The 23,938-nt window shown below is 51.9% G+C and overlaps 8 protein-coding genes across 8 annotated transcripts; 6 read left to right on the top strand and 2 right to left on the bottom strand.

Moving 5' to 3' along the window:
• Positions 1-1,268: 1,268 nt before the first annotated feature.
• QC763_404090 (uncharacterized protein) lies at positions 1,269-2,566 on the top strand. The gene is made up of 3 exons (XM_062912055.1): positions 1,269-1,534; positions 1,594-1,933; positions 1,992-2,566. Exons 1-3 carry the CDS (start codon positions 1,472-1,474, stop codon positions 2,504-2,506), a joined length of 918 nt encoding a protein of 305 aa, XP_062765621.1. The 5' UTR covers positions 1,269-1,471; the 3' UTR covers positions 2,507-2,566.
• A 510-nt stretch (positions 2,567-3,076) lies between these two features.
• Positions 3,077-3,910, top strand: QC763_0064720 (uncharacterized protein; the record flags this gene model as incomplete). Its single annotated transcript, XM_062905899.1, has 1 exon — positions 3,077-3,910. The coding sequence occupies one exon, from the start codon at positions 3,077-3,079 to the stop codon at positions 3,908-3,910; it is 834 nt and encodes a 277-aa protein (XP_062765620.1).
• Positions 3,911-4,400: 490 nt separating this feature from the next.
• On the top strand, positions 4,401-5,793 carry QC763_404110 (uncharacterized protein; the record flags this gene model as incomplete). The annotated part of the gene is made up of 2 exons (XM_062912056.1): positions 4,401-5,376; positions 5,444-5,793. The coding sequence occupies 2 exons, from the start codon at positions 4,401-4,403 to the stop codon at positions 5,791-5,793; spliced, it is 1,326 nt and encodes a 441-aa protein (XP_062765619.1).
• Positions 5,794-5,981: 188 nt separating this feature from the next.
• On the top strand, positions 5,982-9,153 carry QC763_404120 (uncharacterized protein; the record flags this gene model as incomplete). The annotated part of the gene is made up of 5 exons (XM_062912057.1): positions 5,982-6,500; positions 6,568-6,584; positions 6,729-7,872; positions 7,930-8,199; positions 8,260-9,153. The coding sequence occupies 5 exons, from the start codon at positions 5,982-5,984 to the stop codon at positions 9,151-9,153; spliced, it is 2,844 nt and encodes a 947-aa protein (XP_062765618.1).
• A 3,607-nt stretch (positions 9,154-12,760) lies between these two features.
• On the top strand, positions 12,761-13,618 carry QC763_404130 (uncharacterized protein; the record flags this gene model as incomplete). The annotated part of the gene is made up of 1 exon (XM_062912058.1): positions 12,761-13,618. The coding sequence occupies one exon, from the start codon at positions 12,761-12,763 to the stop codon at positions 13,616-13,618; it is 858 nt and encodes a 285-aa protein (XP_062765617.1).
• A 212-nt stretch (positions 13,619-13,830) lies between these two features.
• AMO1 (peroxisomal copper amine oxidase) lies at positions 13,831-16,855 on the bottom strand. Its single transcript, XM_062912059.1, has 2 exons — positions 15,866-16,855; positions 13,831-15,810 (listed from the first exon to the last, which is right to left on the bottom strand). The coding sequence occupies exons 1-2, from the start codon at positions 16,166-16,168 to the stop codon at positions 14,047-14,049; spliced, it is 2,067 nt and encodes a 688-aa protein (XP_062765616.1). The 5' UTR covers positions 16,169-16,855; the 3' UTR covers positions 13,831-14,046.
• Positions 16,856-19,166: 2,311 nt separating this feature from the next.
• On the top strand, positions 19,167-20,231 carry QC763_404150 (uncharacterized protein; the record flags this gene model as incomplete). Its single annotated transcript, XM_062912060.1, has 1 exon — positions 19,167-20,231. One exon carries the CDS (start codon positions 19,167-19,169, stop codon positions 20,229-20,231), a length of 1,065 nt encoding a protein of 354 aa, XP_062765615.1.
• Positions 20,232-21,544: 1,313 nt separating this feature from the next.
• Positions 21,545-22,435, bottom strand: QC763_404160 (uncharacterized protein; the record flags this gene model as incomplete). The annotated part of the gene is made up of 1 exon (XM_062912061.1): positions 21,545-22,435. One exon carries the CDS (start codon positions 22,433-22,435, stop codon positions 21,545-21,547), a length of 891 nt encoding a protein of 296 aa, XP_062765614.1.
• Positions 22,436-23,938: the final 1,503 nt, after the last annotated feature.

The raw sequence follows: 23,938 nt of genomic DNA, 5'->3' as shown, positions 1-23,938 counted from the left end.
ATCTGTAAATAATTGCAGTGTTTGAAAGTTGTTATGGCGAGTAGGTTGGAAAATTGCTGCATGGCTGGTAGCTTGGCATGAAGTAGGGGTTGGTTTTGCCCAGGAGAAAAGAACTTTCCATGCAGGCTTGTGCAAATGCCTGGTATGTTAAGGGCTGTTTTATGTAGGAAGCTAGTCTGTTTTGTCTAGCTACCCTCCATCGACCGATATGGGTCGTGAAGTACTCGATAATGGCAGGTTTGGGGGGCGATAGACCGCAGCAGTATTGTGTCAGATGTTCTAGTTGCGAGTTGATTCAATTGATAGTGAGACAAGCCATGATGGTACCCTTGCCACAAAATAATTGAGACACCAGAGTAGGTTAATATGCCCTAAAATATAGTCCGTAGGCTTTTAAAGATAATATATGGGCCTTTAAAAGTAGTCAACAGGCCTTCCGAAATATTTTGAAGGCCGAATAATTATCCTTTAAAGTCTAGTTTGTAATATGATATAGGTAAGTTACTTTTATATATTAACTATTTTATAATGAGGGAGGATGGTCCTTCGTTTTTTGTCCTGTTACTTTACAATAAAGTTGTGAGATTTTTGAAAGTGATGTTGACTCTGTGGCTACTATCCCTTTATGGATGGCACCTACTTCCTTATACCGCCGGTGTTTATGATTGGTTTTCAATTGAAAGAAGATTCCACAACAAAATATAGACTCAGACCTAATAAAGCCAGAATAGGGGCGTATAAAGCTAGGATAACGAGCATGTAAAGCTAGGATAACGAGCATGTAAAGCTAGGATAGCGGGTATGGAAAGCTAGGATAGACGTTGAAAATAATATGCCTCTTACACCAGACCCGCCTTTAAAACAGTGGAAATCCAACTCAAAGCTTTATCTCTAGGACGCACCCCTAACATGGGTTTGCCTACAGTTGCTTGAGAAGCTAGCTTACCTATACACCCCTGTACTTAGGAAGCACCTCGTCTACTGTCTGCATATTGGAGACTGATACAGACCCTGCAACACACCATAGACACCCTTAACCGCAGACTGGCGACAGTAACACCTTTCCCTGGTCTCCAAACGACTTGATCAATGATGTCAGTAATGTCAAGGAGTGATATGAGCACAATGCGTTGAACTTGTGTCACTCAGCTGGATTACCAATCGGCGGATTTTGCGGATTTTGCGGATTTTGTGTTGCACCGTGTCCGAGTTTGTAAAGTTGGCTTAAAGAGGCACATCGCAGTCTCTTAATATGGCATTAGTTGTAAAGTTGAATTCTTTCTTGTTGACCGTGTTGTATAACCAGTATTTCGTAGCCTGAGAAGTGATTACATCATCGCACCCACTTAACCCCCCTCAATCCCTCGCTTTTTGACACATTCCCCTCGGTTCATCCCAACCTGCTCACAATCATCATTATCTCATCCAATCCACACTGGCAATCTGAACTACCTAATAAAAACTTCTGAAAATGACTGCCTCCATAGCACAAGCTACCAAAACCATCGTCGCTACAGGCACATCGTCAGGGTTGGTATGTTACTCCCCGCTGATCCCCTCATTGGAGCTCATTTCACTAACACTACTCTCCAGGGCTTTGAACTCATCAAACAACTCCTCAGCTCTCCCACTTCCCTCAGCCCCTCTACCACTCACCTCAACCTTGTCCTCGGAGCCCGCGACACCAACCGTACCGGTCAAGCCTACAATGCGCTCTCGTACCCCAAGACTGATCACATTCTGTCTATCCTTCCCCTCGAGCTTTCCAGTCTAAAGTCAACCGCCTCATTCGCCAATGCAACACTCGAGCGTCTCGGCCCTGACGGAAAGATCGATTACCTGCTCCTCAACGCTGCGGTCTCTGACGGGACAGACAAGCCCGCGAAGGAGTCCAAGTCTGGGCTTTGTGAGGCATTTGTGGTTAATCATCTTTGTAAGTGGTGTTGACATCATCATTTTGATTTCGAACCATCAGGTCTGACAGGAAACAGCCCAGCATTACCTCCTTCACTTGCTCGAGAAGAAACTGATTGATTCCTCTACGAGAATCATTTTTGTTTCCTCGGGCGCCATCCGTCGGGTTACTGACCCCTCGACGTTGGAGAAGGACTTGAAAGTTGAGTCTGGGGTGGAAGCCAACGACACGTACTCTCAGACAAAATTCTTGAACTTGTTGAGTGCGCAGTGGTGGCGGAGGAGGCTGGAGGAGAAGTGTAGGGTTGTTGCAGTTTCTCCGGGGCTGATTCCTAACACTGGAATTGGGAGGGGCTCGGGAATGAAGTTGAGTATGGATATGCCTGATGCGAAGAGCGTGGAGCATGGGGCAAAGAGCATTCTGGCTGCGTTCACGAGGGATGATTTCCCGAAGGATAGGGAGCAGCTGTTTTTGACGAGCTGGGGGGAGTGGTGGGAGAAGGGGGTGTATGAGAAGGTGTTGGATAAGGGGTTGCAGGATAAGTGGTGCTGGTCAAAGGAGGAGATTGAGAAGAGGGAGGGGTTGAACTAGGTTCACTCCAGCCTACTTCTGGCTCTTCTTCATTCACAGTTTCACTATAGACAATGCAACATTGATAGATGCACATATCCGGTATCTGGCGAAAGATGTAGGTCTCTATGTGTGACGAACCCCTATCCAGAACCTCTGAAAGGGATACTAGTCGAAGGCGCTTCTGAACAATACTGGTTCGGTACAGTTAAACAGTGCACAACAATGGCTTGTCTCTATCACAATAGTCTGAAAACAACGAATGTAACTGTATTACATACTGCGGAACTATCTATAAGCTATTTAGTTCCTCCGTATATATAGACCATCATTTTCCTGGATTATTATCTTCCATTAATGATCCCTAGAGCCGGATCGTTTCCTGGATCATACTCTGAACCCAATGATCCTCTCCTGGTAGGTCTGTTTCCTGTTCCTCTGATTGGTTGTCCCCTCCTCCCTTTTGATTGGCCGATGCTGCCAGGAGTCCGCATTCAAGAACGCAACAACCTGCCGCAAGTCATTAGTCGTGCCCTCCTCACCTCACCTCTCAGAACACCAAACGTCCCAACCCCGCTTCAGCTCCCAACAATGAACGAAGAGCTCGCCATCTTCATCGCCTCCCCTGACCCCGCCAACACCCAATTCTTCCTCTCGAGGAAGAGACTCACTCGTCACTCTCGCATCAGGCCTGCCTCGATCTTCCACCCGGAAGACCCCTCCCTCACACCGGAAGAACACTTCCCCTTGCAAACCGTCCGCGCCCCCGACCACCGAGTCCACCCTCGCTTCGTCAACAGGTTTAACAGCAGGGAATTTTTACTTGTTATCGACGCGTCATGTATCAATAACGGCCGCCACGCGGATAAATCCTCCCCTCCCATTGGCAGCTCCTCCTTCAAGCCCAAGAACTCACCTGGCACCCCAAATGCGGCTGTGATGCTCCCTTTGTCAGAGGAGTACAATGGGCCCATTACCGGGACAATTGCCTTCCGTCTTGAGGAGGAACCCCAGGGTGATGTAATGGATCACAGTTCCAATCGGGCTAAACTCCGCGCTGTGATTGCGGCGTTGCAGTTTAGGAGTTGGCATGGGGAGGGGTGGAGGAGGGTGGTGGTGTTGACGGATTTGGAGTATATCGTCAAGGGGGCTACGGAGTGGTTGCCTAGGTGGGTGGGTAGGCAGTGGAGGAAGTCGAAGGTTGGGAGGTCGGGCAGGAAGTATGCCAATCGGAACTTGTGGGAGGAGTTGCAGCATAGGATTGAGGAGCTGGGGGGTGAAGGGTGTGAGGTTTCGTTTTGGCTGGTGAGGGATGGGGAGTTGATAAGGCAGACGAAGGCGGCGGCGAGGCTGGCGGCGTGGGAGGGGAAGAAAGAGGGGTTGCCGGTGGAGAGGTATACGAGGTTGTTTGGGATTATGATATGAGAGATGATGGGGGATGTGGGCGAGAGGTGGGATGTGGGCGAGAGGTGTGATGTGGATGTTGGGATCTGATGAAGATCTGGGAGGCTGTGTGTTGGGACGCGATTCAATGAGTGAGCAGGTGAGGTCACGTCCATTCAAGCTAATGAGGCCTGGGTCAATTGTTTTTTTCTTCATTTTTCTTTCCTTCGACAGAATGTTTACCAACATCCCCAGGTACTTCGTACAACCTCAAATTAATGTTCATTAATTGCTACCTACCGGCAGTCTAGTCGCTGCGGGCCGAGAGCGGATTCATGCAGTGCCGAAGGAACTGTGGAATCGCGGGGAACGGGCCAATGTGGGGTGCTCGGCTTCCATCGGGCCAGTCCCGCACTGGAGTTACTCAAGCACCACCCTTCTTCAAGCGGCATAAGCCATAAATGTTTAGAACAGCTCTTTCAACTCATTCAAAAGTCACCTGTACGACCAAGCACTACGAGTTACGGACAAGATGGCTAACGAATCCTGGATCTCCCACTACAGCCCCTCAAATGACTTCTCTCTCGCCAACATCCCCTTCGGCATCATCAGCACTCCGGAGGACCAAACACTCCGCCCAGCCATCGCCATTGGAGGCTTTGCACTGGACTTGAAAACATGGCTGGCCATAGTGAACAAGGAGAAACTCGCCGACGTCTTCTCAGGTGTTGATATTGATCAGCTTGACCATGCTCTAAGCCAACCCACCCTCAACGGTTTTGCTGCTCTTGGACGGCCGGTGCACAGAATTGTACGAAAAGGACTCCAGGATCTATTACGCAAAGACACGCCATATGCAGAGCTCCTCAGGGATGACGAGAATGCCAGGACCAAAACCTTGAGCAGGCTGAGCGATGTTATGATGCACCTTCCAATGGAAATTGGAGACTACACCGACTTCTACGCAGGCTATCACCATGCCTATGCGGTTGGTGTCATGTTCCGCGGGCCAGAAAACGCCCTCCAGCCAAATTATACGCACTTACCGGTTGGATACCACGGTAGGGCATCGAGTATCGTGGTGGATGGGACGCCAATTCGGAGGCCAGTAGGTCAGATACTGCTGGACCCGAAAGCTGAGCCAAAGCAACCTGTGACTGGGCCTACGAGGAAACTGGATATCGAGCTTGAGCTTGGGTGCTTCATCTCAAAACCTAACAAAATGGGCGAGTCTGTAGATGTGAAACAGGCTGAGGAGTACATCTTTGGCTATGTGCTCCTGAACGACTGGAGCGCGAGGGATATTCAGGCCTGGGAGTATGTGCCGCTGGGGCCGTTCAATGGCAAGAACTTCGGGACGACAATTAGTGCCTGGGTGGTGCTGGCAGATGCGCTAGAGCCGTTCAAGGTGAAGACCGAGATTGATAATAAGACCGAACTGCAAGAGTACTTGAAGGGCGAGGAGGATAAAACAGTGTTTGACATTAAGTTGGAAGTCGATTTGACAAGTGAGTGCTGTTGACCTGGTTATTGTCAACTGGAAGAGGGGATGAGACTGACACATATACTTTATAGCTGCTGATGGGAGCACAACTACCATTGGAAGGACAAGCTCGAAGTATTTGATGTGGTCATTTCCACAGATGATTGCGCATCATACTCTGGGTGGCTGTTCGATGCGTCCTGGTGACTTGCTTGGATCTGGGACAATTAGTGGCCCAGGTGGTGTCGAGGAGAGGGGGAGCTTGCTGGAGATGACTGAGAACGGGAAGAAGGAAGTATTGCTGGCCGGGATGAATGCCAGAACGTTTTTGAAGGATGGTGACAGCATTACACTGAGAGGATTTTGTGCTGATGACGGCAAGGGAGTACGTGTTGGGTTTGGGCGCTGTTCAGGAACAATCTATGGTGGCCCACAGAGATGATTACTGTAAAATAGTCCGGAGGCCTTTTTGGTGTTGAAGAATAGACGTAGGATCATTCTTTGTTGTAGGCGTCCACGCATCAAATGTTGGTCGTTGCTTCGATATCTGGGAGCCGTGCCAAGGCGTCATAGCTTCCCCGGAGAACGCGGGGATCTCCGCTTTACCAGCCAAACTAGCACCAATCTGGAATGGCGTACGATTGTGCCAGGGCATCGAACACAGCAAGAGGAAGTTGGAAGGACAAAAGGGCGGAAAAGAGCGGCAATCCTTATCACGTGGACGCGCTGCCAAAAGGGATTGTGCTGACATTTGGGTGGCTTGTCCCCTTTGCTCAGCTCGCTGGCTCTCAGGTGGAAAACGAGAGCGTGTCCGGGAGGTCTTTCAGGAGAAAAGGCACATGTGTTGCAATGGAACATCTTGAGACCCAAGTGAGCGACCTGCGCTCGTTCCTGGCTCCGCAGTCATCTGCCGCTCCAGGATTGAGCCTGTCGACGCCAGCAGCCTATTCTCCCAGTGGGCCTCTGTCGTCGCTTTCCGCCCTCGGAGACAATTCCGCACCGCAACCTGCCTTACCACTCCCACTCGAGTCGTCGCACGGAGGCGGCACCACGTCCGCCAACACGACCACCTCCCATGCCAAAAGAAGGGCAGAGCCAGATGAGGATGGTGAAGTGTCTGCCAAGCAGCAAAGGAGCAAGCGGAATAGAGTGCGTCGCTCCTACAGCACAGCTGCAGCTACCCTTTATGATCACTTGTATTAACCCTGTCATCCAGTACACCTCGATCGCCTGGTAAGGCTGTTCCTCTCTCGATGTGACTCTGTCCCGCATTGGGCCCCATGCCACGTTCTGGAATCGTACGACGTCGGGCTATGTTTTCTGCCATATATTATGTCTCAGACCCCTTCCAACCCTGGTTTCTGACCTTTATGATAGCAATGAGTGCAAACGCCGCAAGATCAAATGCAACGGCCAGACGCCCTGTCACCGATGTGGCAACCTCAACCTACAATGTTTGTACGCGCCCAACTGCTGTCCCAACTTCAAGGACTCGGATGAGTTCAGGGACATGTCGGCCCAGGTGACTCGGCTGCAAGAACAGGTCGACAATCTCTTCAGCGCCATGAATGCTCTTCGCCAGGAAACTTCAAGTCTGCGTCTAGCCCCGATTCACGATCATATCCTGCCTCCGCCAGTAACCACAGGCAGTCCCTCACCCATTCCCACCCTTCCTCCGCTGACCAGGCCTCGTCTTGGGTACCGTGTGCCATCCTCATTCCATGGACCGACGAGCATCGCCTTCACTGTCGATGTAGCCAAGAGTACGCTCCATAGAATGGGGTATACCGACGTGGCTGAGGACAGCGTTTCTCAGCCTACAGAGCCAACACCGCATCCATCGCCGGCCCTAGCTCCCCTAGCAGCCCCTCCGCCACTGGCATCCTCCTCTCCACCCTCAGCTGTCCCTCGTGATCCTATCCTGGAATTCGACGAAGCAGAAATGCTGCGGTTATGCGAGCTACATGAGGAAGAAGTTGGGGCCATGTACCCTGTGATACCCATCGAGACTGTCAAACAACATGCCCAATCGCTTGGCCCATGGTTTGCAACTGTCAAACTAAACTCCTCTGCCGCTCAGCAAACTTTGCCGGACCTTAACGATCAGAAAACATTAGTCCTCAAGATTGTCCTCTGCTGCGCCCTGGTGGTGGAGGAACACGGCAATAGTGCGCGCGCCGCCCGCTTATACGAGAGTATACAGCCGATCATTGACCGAATGCTCATGAGTGAGCCGGCCGATATCGTCAAGTTACCGTTCTTAGCGCTGGTAGCCGGGTATCGATACTTGTCTAACGACGAGGTATTGGCCTGGCGAGTGGTTGGGCATGTAGGAAGGCTGTGTCTCGAGTTGGGTCTCCACCGAAGGGAAGGACTGCAAAATATCACCGATCCAACGGTGAGAAGGAATGCACTCCTGACCTTCTGGAGCGTCTATGTTCTGGACCGGAGATGGAGCTTCAGCACCGGGCTGCCGTTTGTGTATCATGATGACAAGATTGATCCCGGGTTACCTAAGCCGGTATGTCTTAATTCCTGTGTGCAAACCACAAAAGTGAAGTGACATTGACGTGTACAGGATGACTACCCCTTTTTAGTAGCAATGGTTGGGTACTCCAAGCTAGCGGCCAAGATCTGGGAGTTGGTGGATTGCTTTGAGCCAGCTGTTATCCGAGGTTTGAAGGCTCATAATTTTGAGCCGCTGGAACAGGAAATTTGGGAGTGGTATGAGAGTGTGCCAGCTGAGATCCAGACAGACCCATCCGATGGTGACAGGATTGCTATGCCTAGTGGTCCCACTGATAAAGTTCAGCGGGTGAGAATATGGACGAGATTGAGGCTGAATCAGGTATGCGTGCTTTTTGTCCTGGTCATCCAAACCTAAACCTATGCTAACTTCATGTTCTAGGTCCGCATCTGGCTGTATACACCTGTGTTGCACAGCGCCACAAGCATCGCCGAGAATATGCAACGGGCTGAGAAAGCAGTTGACCTTGCCAAACAAACAATCCGGCTACTGGCACACATCAACCAAACCACGAGTCTCTATCGTCGCTGCCAGGTCTTCTACCACCAGTTCTTGACCTCATCTATTGCCGTTCTATTTCTCGCTTCCACCCATGCCCCTGTCGAGTTCAGCTCGCATTGCCGGGTAGAGTTCTACATGGCTCTCGACCTCGTACGGGACATGTCCTCTAAATCATGGGTGTCCCACCGACTCTGGCGCACGATACGGTCTCTCAAAGCCGTTGCACCTCGGCTCGGTCTCGAGGAAGACTTTGCTGCCTCGCCCTCGGCCACCAAGCCCTCCAAGACTGGCTCTGCTGCTCAGTTACATCGTCATCAAAGCACGAGTGACTACAACCAAAGCAGGAGCCATAGCATCAGCCAAAGCAGCCCGCGGACTGCTGGCACAGTGCCCTCAGTCCGAGGGGTCGCTCAAAGCCATAGTAGCATGAGTCCGTTCAGTCCGCAGATTAGGGGCAGCGAGATGAGCCATCACCCGAACTCAGCTGTTTCTACGCCTCATCAACAGCAGATGCACGTGGACGAACGGACTAATGGCCTGAGATTGCAATCCGAAATGTCGAGGATCTACGAGGGCTATGCAGGACTGGGTGTAAACGGGAGTGTGCCGACGACGGCAGGGATGAGGAGTATGAGCTTGGAAACCGGCGCAATGTCTGCTGGTGATTTGGGATATGGGAACAATATGCATATGGGTCAGGGACTCGGGCTTGTCCAGGGGGTCGTTGGACTGGGCGATGAGAGCGTGTATCAGCACATCAAGGACATGTTTTAGGTTGAAATAGATGTCCAGCGTTGTGTTGCTTGTCTTTATACTACCTAAAACTTTGCTAATTTTGATTAGGTATCATTGAGATGTATTTACCTCGTTCCTCCATTGGGTTAGCCAGGTATGCTTGCTGCCCATCGCCTGCATCCCGAGATTGTGGGGGAGGGACGAGAGGAAGTGACTGGGCCAGCAAAGCCAAAGCCGGTTCGCTCTCAAGTCCCAAGCACTGGTGGGGTGACTCGGCACAACTTTGATGTGTTGCCTGACGACTAGCGTTGTTGAATTGACCTTCCTGAGATAACAAGACCGTCTCCGCAATATATACCAGAAGCAACCCTCCCTTTGTAAACCAGTAGGTATCTAGAGTGGGGTCATATTTGTAGCGGTGAGAAGAGCCAGCTCTCCAACCCGCACGAGGGCACTTATTATTTTCCAGTTGTTACTGTTTTCCCCGTTCCTCGTCACCCTCGACTGTCATCACCATGGCGCAACGTACACCTCTGCCCTTGCCCGACACAGCACCATTCACTCTAACGACTTTACCCCTCGATATCCCCTTTCAACTAGCAACCCATCTCGACTATGGCGATCTCCTGCACCTCAAGCAGACCTGCCAGGCTTTCCACTGCTCTCTCGACCCTGATACCTTGCTTCCCAACTCTTCCAAAATCAACTTCTGTCACGAAGTCGAGAGGTTTACATGCTACCGTGCCCACCTTCACGCGAGAAAGTCCATCATTGACCCTCGTCGTACCGGTCCCAAAGGAAAATACGGTCAAGATCTCATCGGCAAGAAGCAAAAGGTATGCTGCGATTGTTTTATCAAACACAAGCTCCTCCCACCGGGAACCGGCGCCCCCAGAGAGGGTCTGATGTGGTATCTCTGCCTTCGATGCGAGAGGTGGGGAGGCTCAAGAGCCAACGTTGCCGCTATGCCCATAGACAGCCAATTCCCCAGGGCCCCTACATTAACACCCTCGCCGCGTACGACCAACAATATGAACAGCTGAAGAAAGCAAAAGAGGCCATCAAGAACGGGACTGGGTCGCTCCTCCCTCCTGTGGCGCAACCACTCCCTCAACCATCATCACCACCCACCCACCGCCTATCCCCCAGCACCAGACAAAAACCCACCCCTCACACTTGGATCATCTGCCCCCCTTTCAACACCATAGCCATGCACCCAGACCGCTGGGTTCCCTACTCCAGCGAACCGCTCCGTCTCTCCCCGTTTGAAAAACTGGACTTGCCTCTCCACAAGAAGATACTGTCATTGCTGCCCTACCAGGAGTTGATGGCGCTGTCCCGGGTATCGAAGTACTTTCGCCTTTTGCTTCCAGACCCGGCCTTGGCTTGTTCGTCGCTCTACTTGTTGCAAGCCACCACCTGGCGCAGGTGCTATAATCTGCCCGTGTTGGCTGACCGGCCTGTTTTGCCGCTGGTGCGACCTCCCACTTTGACCGTGTTGCTTGCCCTGGGTGCTGGAGGCCAAGGGCCTTTGGTTCGATTGGGGTACTACACCTGCGGACTATAATAATTTCTGCTGGAGTTGCGTGAAGCGCCGAAGGCATCCGAGTCACTTTAAGAATTTTGCGGGATTGGGAGAGATTTGGGGGACGTATGAGGAGTGGAAGAGCAAGAGGGAGGAAATGAAGTGGTGTACTGGGTGTGGGCTTTTTAGATTCAACGGGAGGGAGTGTGAGGGGTGTGTGGATAATGCTGAGGAGTTGAAGAGGAGGATGGGCAGGTTTCGAAAGGCGGAGAGGAGGTGGGTGAAGAGGAGTGAAATGGGAATGAGGAGGCTGGCGTTCAGGAGGGGAGAGGGTGAGGAGGTTGGAGGAGGCGGTGGTGAGACTGGGGGAGGTGGGGGATGGTGGTTCGGAGGAGGTTGACAGGTTGGTGCGTGATCAGTTTCTTATTGGGGAGCGGGCGGATGGGGATGAGTAGGGGTTGGCTGTTATGGAGGGTTGGGGTATGGAGGAACAAGAGAACGGGGAGCAGGGACTGGAAGGGTTGGTATGGAGTGACTAGGTTGGATTCACTGGTGGTAAGATATTTGGGAGCAGTAAAGAAGCTTGGAGCAGCCTGGATAGGTACTTGGCTTACACGCAACCCGAGAGGTGCTCTTGCCATGCTCCTGCGGTGGGGATATCCTGCTTCACATCGGTCATTTAGGTTAAGGGAGCCCCAATTCCCACGGTTCAGAGCCTTCTTGCTCGAGTCATCCCAAGCCCTCAACGAGCGGGTTTTTCATGGAGCACGTAAAGAATGGGGCTCAATGCTCCAACCGATTCACTTTGTTGGTCAAAAACCTATATAGATGACCTTCTCTTCCTGTTCAAGTCGGCCTTGCCTCTATTTCCTTCTGCTTTTAGCTGGGCTGTACCCAAATCTTCTAGGTTCAAAGCGCGTTGCGGAACAAAACCGCAATACCCGCGGCCAAATTAGTCAAAATGGGATTCCATTTCATCATCACGGCATTGCCGATTCTCTGTCTCGTCTCTGGCATCTCCCTTGCCATGCCCATTACCTTCTCCGCGTGGACCTACTTGTGGGATGTGACGGGGCAGAAATACGAGACCACGCACAGCAAGATCCGTAAGGGGTTGTACCAGGCGCACACAGGATGGTTGGTGACGGAATGGCCGGATTATGTGGCCAATCACCAGATTCTTGCGCACTTTGGGGAGTTCTTCTTTAGTATGATGAAATGGGTGGGGAGCGACGGTCAAAAGTACTAGCCATCGACGTACTCGACTATTTATTGGCTTGAGTTTGGCGCGTATGCCGACGAGGGTACAAAGTACTAGAATCGCTGGATCGATGCCAAGGGCGACTGGTTGAAAGACGGCGAGAACAACGACGACTTGGGGGTTCATCGTATATGTTGTCATGAGAGGGAGTACACAGGTTAGTGAGGCAGAGCTTAGGGAGACATTAGTTTTATAAGAGCACGGGAAGTTCCAAGTCTTTATTCATTCGATCCAAGTGGGAACAAGTTGGGTTATGAATTCAATGATGTGTATCTGCTGTTGAAATCAGCCCCTTTGAACTTATGCCGCTGGGAGCCAAATGACTTGCCCACAACGTCAAGGTACTGCCTCGACTTGAAGACGGTGAAACCCTGATCTGGAATGCTCCTTCCCCCTTGGATAAATGCCTTCTCTACCCGAGCACTCGGCCCATGTTAAGAAGATCGTACCTTCCTTTCAAACCTCCTCTCGACCACCTGACGGTTTAGCAGGATTCAAATGATATCATGATATCCACCACACAGTGGTCATTTGGCGGAGCTTTTTCTGCTCGATTGATTCCATCCTGCTCCGTTTTTGAGCTTGTGATCGATCTCCGCCCAGGTCTTGCTTCAGATGGGGAATACTCTGTGCTCCTTGTGACCGAGATCTTTGTTGATATTTTCAGGAGCAGTCCAATGGTACGAACCATCCGAAGGGACATCATGACTGTCTGGGGTGTATATATAGTCCCTCTTCTTGAATTCTCCCTTTTACTCTTCTTCCTCCTACCACCAACACCTCCAAGTGGAAACACCAGCAACTGACCAACGCATTTTTGTACCGACAACAATCTTGACCTTATTCACGACACAGTCGCCATGAAGCTCGACTTCATCACGCCCGCCTGGGCTCTCTCTTTGATGTTTGCCATCACCAACGCCAGCATCGTCTCTCAGCCCGTCCGCCGCGCAGAGGATAGAAAGACAGATTACAGCTGGTACTGGACCGGCCTCTCTATCAACACCACCACCAACAGCCCCATCTCTGCCCTCCAGAGCGTTGTCGTAGTCCCCAAGTTCTTCCCCCCGGCCACCAGTGAAAAGGCCAACATCAGCTTCGTCCTCCACCTCGGCACGGGCGCCAACTGTGGCTCCTCCGCTGCCGTTGGCATCGACATGAAGATCAAGACTGATGGCACCGCCGACATAGCCGCCTGGTCTCATTCGTCATACGCCAGCGGCGTCGAGGTGGCAACGGTGCACTGGCTCGACGAGCAGCGCGGCAAGCGGTTCGACATTCAGCCCGGCGACGAAGTCACCCTCAAGATCAAGACGCTCGACAGCAGGAACTTGTGGGTCTATTGGAAAAATGGCCGGACGGGCGAGCACGAGACGGTCATGATCGGGAACTATCACAACGACGTCTGTCGTTCGTTCGCCGCGTGGGTGACGGAGCGTCGCCCAGGGGAGATCATAGTGGATGACAAGAAGGGCGATTTCAACCACATCGGGGAATTTGGAACCGTGATCTTCAAGGATATGCAGTGGGGAACCGAGGATGCGCAGGTGTGGAATACTGGTGAGAGGAAGGGCCCTGCCACGGAGAAGTGGTATCTACTGGGGAGCAACGATGGGTGGGGGGAGGTTGTCATGCTCCGTTGTGAGTTCTTCCAGAACAAGCCGGATATCACCCCTGACGGCATGATGTGTACACAGGGAAAACTAGGCGATTCTTGAAGAGAATCAAAAGGGTAGCAGATTTTTGTTTGAGCTGAGTTTCGAGTGGTTAGCAATCTGAGCAATGCAAGGGGGGGTCGCCATCACTCAATGCCTGAAATGTCGCGACTAAATGTGTGTGTGATGAGATCCCAGTTGACAGGACAGAGCACGAGCCATGTGTCTCCCAAAAAGAGTGAAGCAACCATCCCGTGGTATTTGGTTTAATAAATGGCTTTTTGCAATATTGGGAATGCCATATCGTCCACGGAGTCCAAGGTGCCTCAAAGAATGTGAATAATACTTGTCTTATACAGGTATCCAAAAGGGAAAACTAAAAATACAAAAATAACCAAGGTATCCAAGAACAAAAGCCAGAAGAATACACCAACAACTCCTCATCCAAAGAATGCTTTCTATATCATGCCATCATTCTCCCGATTGTCAATCTAGTGAGTGCCATTGAAACCATTGCTCTTGCAGCAGCTGGCGCCGTTGCCGTTGGCAAAAGCAAGAGTACTAAGCTTGTCAGTAGCGTCTAAAACACCCTGCTTGCCGGCGAGAATCTGGCTCGGGGTGCTGGCATAGCTGGGAGGAACATCCATCACCGGGTTGCCGGCGAAGAAGTTTCGAGGGCGGAGGAGAAGCATCATCGGCTCGGCAGGCATGACGGGGAAGTCCTCGGGGGACGGGAAGTGGGTCACGCCAAAGGTGTGCCAGAGGACAATGTCGGCGTTGTCGATGGAGGTGGTGCCGTCACCAATCCACTCGGTGATGCCGCGGGATGGCTCGCCAGAGGTCTGGGGGACGTGTTTTCCCGCGGGCCAAAGCTCGTCGTCGCGGTACTTGGTGACGTGGACGGCATGTCTGGCAAAGGCGGCGCGCTTCCAGACCAGGGAGCCCTCCTTGGGCATGAGGCCGGGGACCTCTCTGCTGACCAACTTGTAGCTGACGGGCTTCTTGCTGTAGGGGTTCAGCTTGTTGGTGTTGGCGATCTCCCAGGCGCGGGAGGTGGCGCCGTTGTAGTCCGTCATGGCCTCGCCCTCGGTCACGAGCTTGGTGCGCTTGTTGTAGAAACCGTTGCCGTAAAAGTTCTCGGGGCTGCCGACGGGGGCCTCGCTGGGGACGGCGTCGTTGACGAAGACGGTGTTGTTGGGACCGTCGATGTTGGCGTCGATGCGGAGGCAGAAGAGATGCTGGTGGTTGTGGGCGTTGACGCCGGGGTAGACCTGAGTGCCCCAGCCCTTGGTGTCCTCGTCCTCGAGCATGGCGTAGGTGTTCAAGATACCGGTGAGCTTGATCTCAGGGGCAATGGTGCCATCCTGGTGGAACACCCAGGCGACGACGTACTCGTAGTTGGCGGCGGTGAAGATTTGTTGGATGATCAGCTTGCGGCCACGGGTGACGATGACTGAATCGTCACGGAAGTCGCTATGCTTGAAGAGGATGCCGGCATCCTCCTCGTGAATGCAGATGGCATTCTTGATGGTGCGAAGACCACCATCACGGGTGGGGAACTCTGCATCCATGTAGTGAATGGAGCCCTTGCAGTCGCAGCCAAGGGACAGGCTGTTGGTCATGTAGCCAGCACCATACTCACCCTGGTCAAGAGCGTGCTTGCGGTGGTGCGGGGCCTCGGGGTTACCATATGGGACGACCATTTCGGCGAGAGAAAGTCTGTAGAAGATGGGGCGGACGGTGCCCTTGTCGTTGAAGGTGATGTTGTTGAGCACGATGCCTTCTCTGTAGTTGAAGCCGATGTGGAACTTCCAGTTTTGCCACTCAATCTCCCTGCCGGTAAGCTTGAACGAAACACCTTCGGGCTGGGTGATGTTGATGGGCTTCAGATCGGTGCGGTAACCACCACGGGCCTCCACCGCAGTAGGATGATAGTCCATAGGCGGGGCCTTGCTGAGTGGGCGGCGGACTTTGGGGATATCGATGGCAATGATCTCACCCTTGTCGGCATCGTAGATAGGGCAGAAGTCAAGAGGGTACTGGTACTGGCAGTTGTCGATGTCTGGACGGTAGTAAATGAGTGCCTGTTGCAACCGCACCTTGTTGCCAAACCGCTCATCGTAGCCAATGGTCCATGGGTCGCAATAGACCTTGTGCATGTCCTCTGGGGCAACACCGCTGATGATGCACTGTTCAATGACCTTGGGGTCCTTGCGGACGACGTGCTCTACCAGCTGGAGCTCCTCCATGGTGATCTAGCATGTAAATTAGTGGCTAGGTGAGGAAACATCACACAGGGGTAAATCTCACAATAGGCTGCTCTCCATCCAACAGATCCCACTTGGTGATCTTGGCCTCAGCAAGATCAACGAGACCATCGTAGACCTTGCCGCCGGGAGCGATCACCACAACATCAGCAAAACGCTTTGGGCGGGGGGTGGTCTCGGGGTTGGCGAGCCATGCTGTCATCTCAGCCTTGCGAGGTTCCTGGAGAGAGACGACATTGAAGAAGACTTGGCCGTGAGCCTTCTTGACGATGTTGATGGCCGTCTCAATCTCGGCCAGAGAGAGAGGGTCGAAGGGGTGAGGGAGGTCGGTGACGATGGAGCCCATTGTGAAGGTTGTTTCGAGACTAAGGAAAGAAGAAGTGTTCGAGTTGCTGTGCCGATATCGAGATCTCAACTTCCTGGTGAGACGAGGGACAGTCTTAGATATAGCCCTTTTCTCTTGCCTCCCATCTGTCCATCTTCATCACCACAGCGTGCTGCCCGCATTCCTTGCCTGCCCGGCTTCGGCCGCTGTCGTCCCATGATGATTGATAAGAATTGCAAACGCCTGATTTGTCAATCAGAGTCTTTGGTGTGATAAGGGGTTCTGGAGGGGTGGGCGCGCGGGCATTCAACCCCGCCATGTCGTTCAGCCACCACATCGAGGAATAGCGGCGCGATAACAGGGCTTATCAGCAGTGGTCCAGTCAAAAGGTTGACAAATGACAGCCCCGCGCTAGTCATCTAGTGGCATCGTCGCATCGTCGTCTCCAGCCAACCGGCGCGCTGTTGATTTTCTCTGCGGATGCCGAAGCTCGGGAAGGAGGGGCAGGCCGTCGACAGATCTCCGAGTTGCCGACTGGCGGGGGGCACCCAGCAGCTGTCAAACATCGAGATGCCCCGCACTCCACTACCATTTCGAGGAACACTCGGCCAATGGAGGGGGACTTTCTCGCCTGTCCTGGAAGCCGTTGAACAGCTGCTGCATGTGAGATATATTGGGTTGCACCCTCATTGCATTATTCCCATGAGCTGTCCATGTCCCTTCCAGCGGCACTCAACATCAACAACATGCGTTGAGACATGTAATAGAGTCAGGTACTGGAAACAACGATTTTCCCCACCACCATGCACCTAGTGACAACGGTCCGCCAGATGTGGAAAGGGCGTCAGACTGCAAGAGCCATGTGGGAATCCACTTAGCCTTATCTCGAATCGAATCAATCTTCAAGGCTCGCCGTCGACACAAATCACTACACTACGCCTGTAAGACACCTCAGATATCAGGGCAAGTCTTCTACCTAATGCTAATGAGTCAACCCGGTCAAGAGGGAGGAACCGGGGCCAGTTTACAAGACAAATCCTCTTACTTCAGGCTTCAGAGGATCTGGAGCGCTGAATTGTCGACAAAATTTGTCACCTTCTCCGAATCTGTCGGGATCAAGCCCAGTTGTTGGTGGGTGAGAATCTGTTCAGGGGCTAAGGAGCTTCTATCAACCCTAACCCTTACTAACAATGCAGTGTTGGAGCACTCATAAGGAAAGCGAATTACTAAAGCCAATAACCAGGTGATTCTGTAGTTATGCTTAGCTTTTCTCTTCTGAGGTCCTGTACCCTTGGGAAAGTCCCTTCACATCCTGAAAGCTGGAAGAGTATAGTCAAGGGTTAGGGTTATAAGCGGGATGCTGATCACCAAATGCAAATCACGGGTCTGGGTGAGCACTGCCTCAACACTACGTGCGGCACAGCGGTGGAGCAACAAACTTTGTCCAGTGGAGCTTTTGAGCTTGATGAAGTGCAGAGGATCAATTTCCATCCAGCTTCATATCTGGGCATTTACGCATCCTGGCGCAAGAGAGAACAACCCTCTGTCGCGACTCTTAAGAGACATCGCCAATATGGATATTTTCGGCATTCTCCTTTTACCAGTTCAACGTTTGTACCTAACACCATGGGCGAAGGATGACCCCTTTTCCACCCAGCCAATACTATCAAGCGTTAAACCCCCATAAGCTGCAAGGGTCAGATCAGATCCCAGTTTGGATGTGACCTTGTTGGTTCAAGCCGCACAGTCGCGCTTCGCGATGTTCCTGACTGTCGGTCAAGACAGCGTCCTTTTTTTCCTCGCCCAACATCAGTGCTTTCCTACGCTCTTTTGCTAAACGGTTATGTAGCGGATGGCCTTGTACGGCGGAACCAGCCGACCCCTGAAGACCGCCGCCATCAGTCAGCACCAGAATGATTCGGCTAGCCTACTTTGAGTCCATCCGTCCACAACACAATTCTTCACCTCATCAGTTCAGCTTCGCGGCCGTGGATTGTAGGCGCCTGAACGACAGACTACTCACGATACCTGCGTGCTCCACCGAGGGCGTGTCGGTTTGGTGACCGCCCCGCCTAATCGACCTCAAGGCAACATGAGTATGTTTTACCTTGACGTCTGGATAAGCGGCTTTGCCGCCGCCCATGCCGTACTTTCGGGTATTTGGATCACACCACTGCTCGTCCTGTGGTTTGTGAGTCTCTGCGTCGTCCGCCGAAGGGGTGACCCCGCTAGAGTGGGAGTGGCGTGGATGAAGGTGGTGTACCCGTTCTGGATCGTGTGAGCAACCACACCGAGCGCTTCGTTTTACAGTGTGCTCTCAGCTAACTGGATGTCTCTTGAAGTTCGTCATTATGCCAAGTGGCCCAAGTCGGCTTGAGCATTTGGGGATTCAACGACATTGCTGGCAGAATAACAAAAACAGAATACTTTGAGCTAGCGGTATCCCTTGTTCTCTTTCTCGCCGACGCGCTTCAGAATATCTCCGATATCCTCCTCTTTATAACCTTCGTCGAGATTGGCAGCGGCTTTGTGTTGTGTTTGAACGGAGCGAAAAAGTCACCTATTCGAAGACGCCTAAGATTCGCTGCCTTTGCATTAAGCATTATCTTGCTGGTTCTTGCTCTTACGCATTTTGGGGTTCGTCTCCAAGCTGATATCGCTCACAGATCACAGCTACAGAAGTTGAATGATCTCCATGTTACAGATGGATTGTTCGATCCGGCCAGCGAAGCAGCGCGTTTATACTTCGCCCTTCAGGCAGGAGCACAGGATGCTCATTTCGACTCTCTTATCAAATCAAGCCATCTACATAATGCCTTCAACATTTGCTTGTGGATCACCAGTCTTCCAATCCTTGGGTTTGCCTCCTATGTGCTCCATCATACAAAAGAAAATATCATGCTGAAAAAGGCAGGTCGACAACCTCCAACTGTGCAGACGGACTTGCTAACACTATACCCAGGTCGCCGCCTTGTATTTGACATCAACAATTCTTACATTCTGTCGCCTTCTTGTCACAATGGGCATTAACCTCAGCGAGTATGAAAACCATAGCCTCATCTGGTCTGGAAACATTAAAGGACATACGGGTATCCGCACAGATATCTTACCCTTAGTTGAGGCCTTCTTCAACTACACTCTCATGTTCATCGTTCTCACGCTCTTGTTCGTCGTGGCCATCCGAAAGCGAAGGGGTCTCTGGTCCAATTCCCAAATGACTTGGGATGCATCAAACAAGTTGTCCAGCGTTGCAACTGGTTCCTCCCCTACCTCTGAGACTCCAGGGTACTCGGATGATGGCCTGCAGGAGCACGGGTTCTGTCTCGAATCTCAGCAAACAGAAACATCTTCTCATCCGACAGATTCTCAACCATCCAGCCAACCACTTCTGTCTTCAGCACCACCTGCGTTGCCTCGACAACCCCCTCCTGCAGCGCACCTAGATCCAGAACCTATCTCAATCGCACAGCAAAGAATCCCACGAAGACCGCTTGCCCCATCGATACCTCTATCACCAACCAAACCAAGCTCGCCATCAGGCATACCATCCTCACCACAAAGTATACACCCAGTCCACGGGGGGTTTCTGACACGTCAGCGGACTATCGAGGAGTTGGACGCGCAAAAGGTGTTGGTATTAGAGATGTCACCACTACACCATCCACACAGGATCGCTTCCAGCGACGATGGAGAAGAAGTGGCGGATGGATTTCAAATGCAGAATCGCGTCCACTTGAGTGTAGGAGAAATCTCGGCAAATGCTATGGTTGCCACTAGATACCAGGCAGCGCAGGGGCATGATCCATCTTTGGAAGAAGACACAGAGCTGGACACGGTGGTCGACGGGTTTCAAATGGGCTCGGCACAGAGAAGGACAAAGGAAGTGGAATCGACAACCAAATCCCAGAAGTCCCAAGACCATGACGAACCTCTTGCGGAGTCAGACGTGGTAGCTGATGGGTTTCAAATGCAATCTAAGCTGCCGAGTTATGATGAGGCGGCCCCGGCGAGGACTGGGGTAGGGTACTTGAGGGAGAAGGACGACCAAGATAAGAGAGCGAGGGGGAGAGCGAGATCATTTTGACGGATTACTTGGCATTATGGCTGTCAATTGAACAACGTTGACGTCGTTCCGGTGGTGGCACACTTGTTTTTGCTGGGATGAAGGAGGGTGGGTGTCCAGGCGCAGTGCATATACCCTTTGATCTGTTTCACTATTTCTTATTATATATGCATATATACTTGGCTGAATGGCGTTTGTGGAAGATACTGTTAAAAAGCATAAACAGGCGGTCGACTCGATGTTTATTAGGTTGGGATGGTTTCTGGGGAAACGTCACGTACTGGTTTTAGCTTTGTTCCGGCTCTTGATAATTGTTTTACAGCATTTCACCACTACATTAAGGATGTAAGGTGACTGTCTATAATGACCGATATATTTTATATAATATTGATTTCCCATTGAGGAGCATGTTGATTTGAATTAGTTCCTATTAAGTTTATTCCATCATCGATTATCTATATACAATGACCTTGGCTGATATCAATCTTCCCACCGATATTTTTCGTTGTTTACGATGTCAGTATGGAAGAATGTTAGAGAGTGTAAGTATGTAACTCAGACATTTCTTTGCAACGTCATGATCAATATGGTGTACTTGGTCGATAGTTGTTTACCAAAAGAGTGACACAATGATACTTCTGAAATGACAGGACCTTGATTTAATGGCGGTCATTCGACTACATCCTAGCCTCAACTCTCAACCCAATATCTCCAAAGCAAAAGCGGGTCAAGTGACATTATCAAATTTCTCAGAACGTGGGCATTAGACCCATAGGTTAGCATAAAGGCGATGAGAGAACCTTCTCCAGATCAATGAAGGGACACACGAGCCATGAGTAGTGTCAGTAGCCAGAGGTGAATGGGTCAAGAACATAGGCGAATCTGAAGAAATTAGTAGTATTATGTACTCAATCTATGGCTCCGTGGCCATCTATGTGTGTGGTAATCCTCTTCTGCCCTATCTTTTTCCCTGCCCCCTCCATTCTCAAGCATCAACTTGTTCAATATCCATCCCTGATCGTCGAAAATCCAATAACAAACAACACCCTGCCAGACATTATCATCCCCCAACGATTAAAATAAACGTAATTTCGCCCGAAAAGTTAATAGCCCTGGTCCTCGACCAGACACCAGTCTTGCCTGTCAGTTGGCAATGAACGAGCAAATGAAAGTTCAAAGCAGTGAATGCTGCAGGGTATATAAAACGCCCAACCCAATGTGATGCCCTGAAAATGCCATGTACGCCGATGATGTTCTGTGACCCCAACCATGCTGCCCCAAAAAAATAACGTTGCGCCAATCCTTGCATTTTGACCAAAAGAATGTTGGCTCCTTCAACGGCGCCGGACGCTGAATAACCAAGTCCTCCACCCCTTTCTCGACTCTGAGTTCCCCTTCTCCTCGTCGTCATCCTCCGTGTCGAGGTCAAGGCGGTACCGAATCACGCTGCCTCTGTCGTCCTCGAACCCCACCCTTCGCTTGCTTGGGGGCACAAAGCACTCTGGGACGACATGACGCATAACCCAGCCGCGAACGCCCTTGCTCGCGGCATCAATGGCCGCATACTCAAGTCGTCGCGTCTGATCGCTTGTCCAGTAATGCGTCGTCTGTGGAGGGGGTGGATAGACCGCAACCTCAAATTTGTGGGTGTAGTTGCCTTCAGTAGCGAAATCACGAGGGTTGTGAGAGCCGACGGTATCGTCCAATGCCGGCCCCGAGGTGAATTCCGGCTGTGGGAAGTGAAAGTAGGAAACCTCTTGTTGAACCTCCTCCGATTGTCGGTAATCGGGGGAGGGCGAGACAGAGTTGCGGCTACTTCTTGGGAGTTGCGAAGCTGGCGCAGACCTGGGAGATCGCCGGGTGGCAGGCCTGACACGTTTCCGGCCGCTTGAAGCCAGAGATGTTGTCGAGGCTCCCTTGTGATGAGATGGGAATGAATCCTTGCGGGCTGGTGTGATTGATTCATAGCCCGAATCCTGTCGCCGCATCTCCCAAGCTACCGGTGGACGTTGATGAGTAATGGGAACAGATGCAGGAGCTGGCAAACGAACAGGCGGCCTCGAGGTAGGATTGGAGGGTGCTGGTGGTGGTACCTCGGGTTCCTGAAGATCGAGATCCTGAAAGCTATGATAGGTTGAGTGGCTGGAAGCTTCAGATTGCGCGAAGCTCACCCGCGAGTCAGGGCGGTCGATAGACTCTCTCAGATGAAGTACAGCGGCAGCCATGTTGTCGTCATGTAGTCGAGACCTTGGGACATTAGATTGGGGACGAATTTGGTGGCAAAGTTTCCAAAAAGGCCAACCGGGAAAAATAAGCAACGGGACGGGAAGGCGGGAGAAGCGTTCTTCTTGAATCCTTCACCGCGTGGAGCCCCGGTGCGGGTGTGGAGTGTTCCAGATCGGCGGTTACCGCAGGGAGGACTTTGGTTCCGTCAAAAGTTGCGGTCAAAGCCAACCGGGCCCGGGCTTGCCCCTGGTCCTTTGGTGAGCGGGTGTAAACAACTGGTCACCGAGTGGATATAAGTGGAGTGCTGCGCTGATTGACCGACAGCCGTCAACTGCACGGTTTGACACCGCTGTTGACACCACGGCTCGACCTGCAGCACGGCAAATAAAATGCGTCACTTGCCTGCCAACCACTCTGCTATTGGCACGTCACACACCCGCAAATGCAGGTCCATGCAGGCCCAAAGGAGGGGTTCCCAAAGCTTGGGATGCGAAAATCGTGTGTGCTGGGTCAAAAATATTTTAAAATCTCACGACGAGATGTTTGTGAGCCCCAACACCGGGTTGCGGGGAAATATCTCGATGATCGAATGCTCGAAGGCCCGCAGAAGGATGTGAAGATTTACTAGAGGCTGGGGCTCTGCCGGATGGTGCTTCGTGACGGAGGTGAGATTCCCCTTTCGGCGCTTCCAGGACTCCAGGAGATGGGGTCCGGCCAGTCGGAAGATGTGTGGAAAAATCTTGATGGAATTTCTGTTGAGATCGTGATACTTGTTTCTGGCGGTCAGAAGCTTGGACAGGGCGGTGACGGTGACAGACCCCACTACGTGGATCCACGTGGGGAAGTTGGAGGGGTTGGAATCGGTGGGCCTTGGACCACCAAAACGTCGGTTCTGAGGATTGGTGAGACAACAAAGAGGTGAGGTTTGTGCGTGATGCTGTCACGGGTCTTTTGAAGAGTGAATTCTGACGGAAAAAGAGGGATACAGGCAACGAGGCGATTTTGAATGGAAGTTATGTCGGTTTTGAGTGAATTACAAGTGCCCAGTCCCCTGTCAAGTTAAGGGTTCGGGTTGTTTGGCCGAGGTAGCGCAACCCTGCCGATACCGCTTCCAGATCAGATGGCAAAGCGGGAAGGGCCGCTGGAAGGTGACCCGAATTCCGTCCAACCTCTGGCAGGCCGTAGGGCAAAGGAAATCGAAGGCGTAGAAGCGTTACTTCTTTGCGTGGTAGCGGAAGCTCAATGTGCGACCGTTGCACGCCAAACGGCCCGGCCGTTGTTCGATCCCAGTTGAAAAGTTTTCCAGAGGTCAACAAGACAGATTAAGGGGATGTGAGTAATGCGCACGCGTACCCCGCGATATTTCAGCTTCTCTATGTTTGGGTACATGGACTGCATTTACGTAGATGGCTATCGAGCTGAAGGGCGATCATATGCGTGAACAAGGCACAGAGCACCCTCTCTGTCTAACACACCACCAGCTTTCCCATCACAGCCTCCCT

The sequence above is a fragment of the Podospora pseudopauciseta genome, chromosome 4 (genome assembly GCF_035222475.1).
Source record: "Podospora pseudopauciseta strain CBS 411.78 chromosome 4, whole genome shotgun sequence".
Lineage (NCBI taxonomy): Eukaryota > Fungi > Ascomycota > Sordariomycetes > Sordariales > Podosporaceae > Podospora > Podospora pseudopauciseta.
Note: the sequence above shows the minus strand (reverse complement) of the source record. Positions and strands in the feature narration are given on the sequence as shown.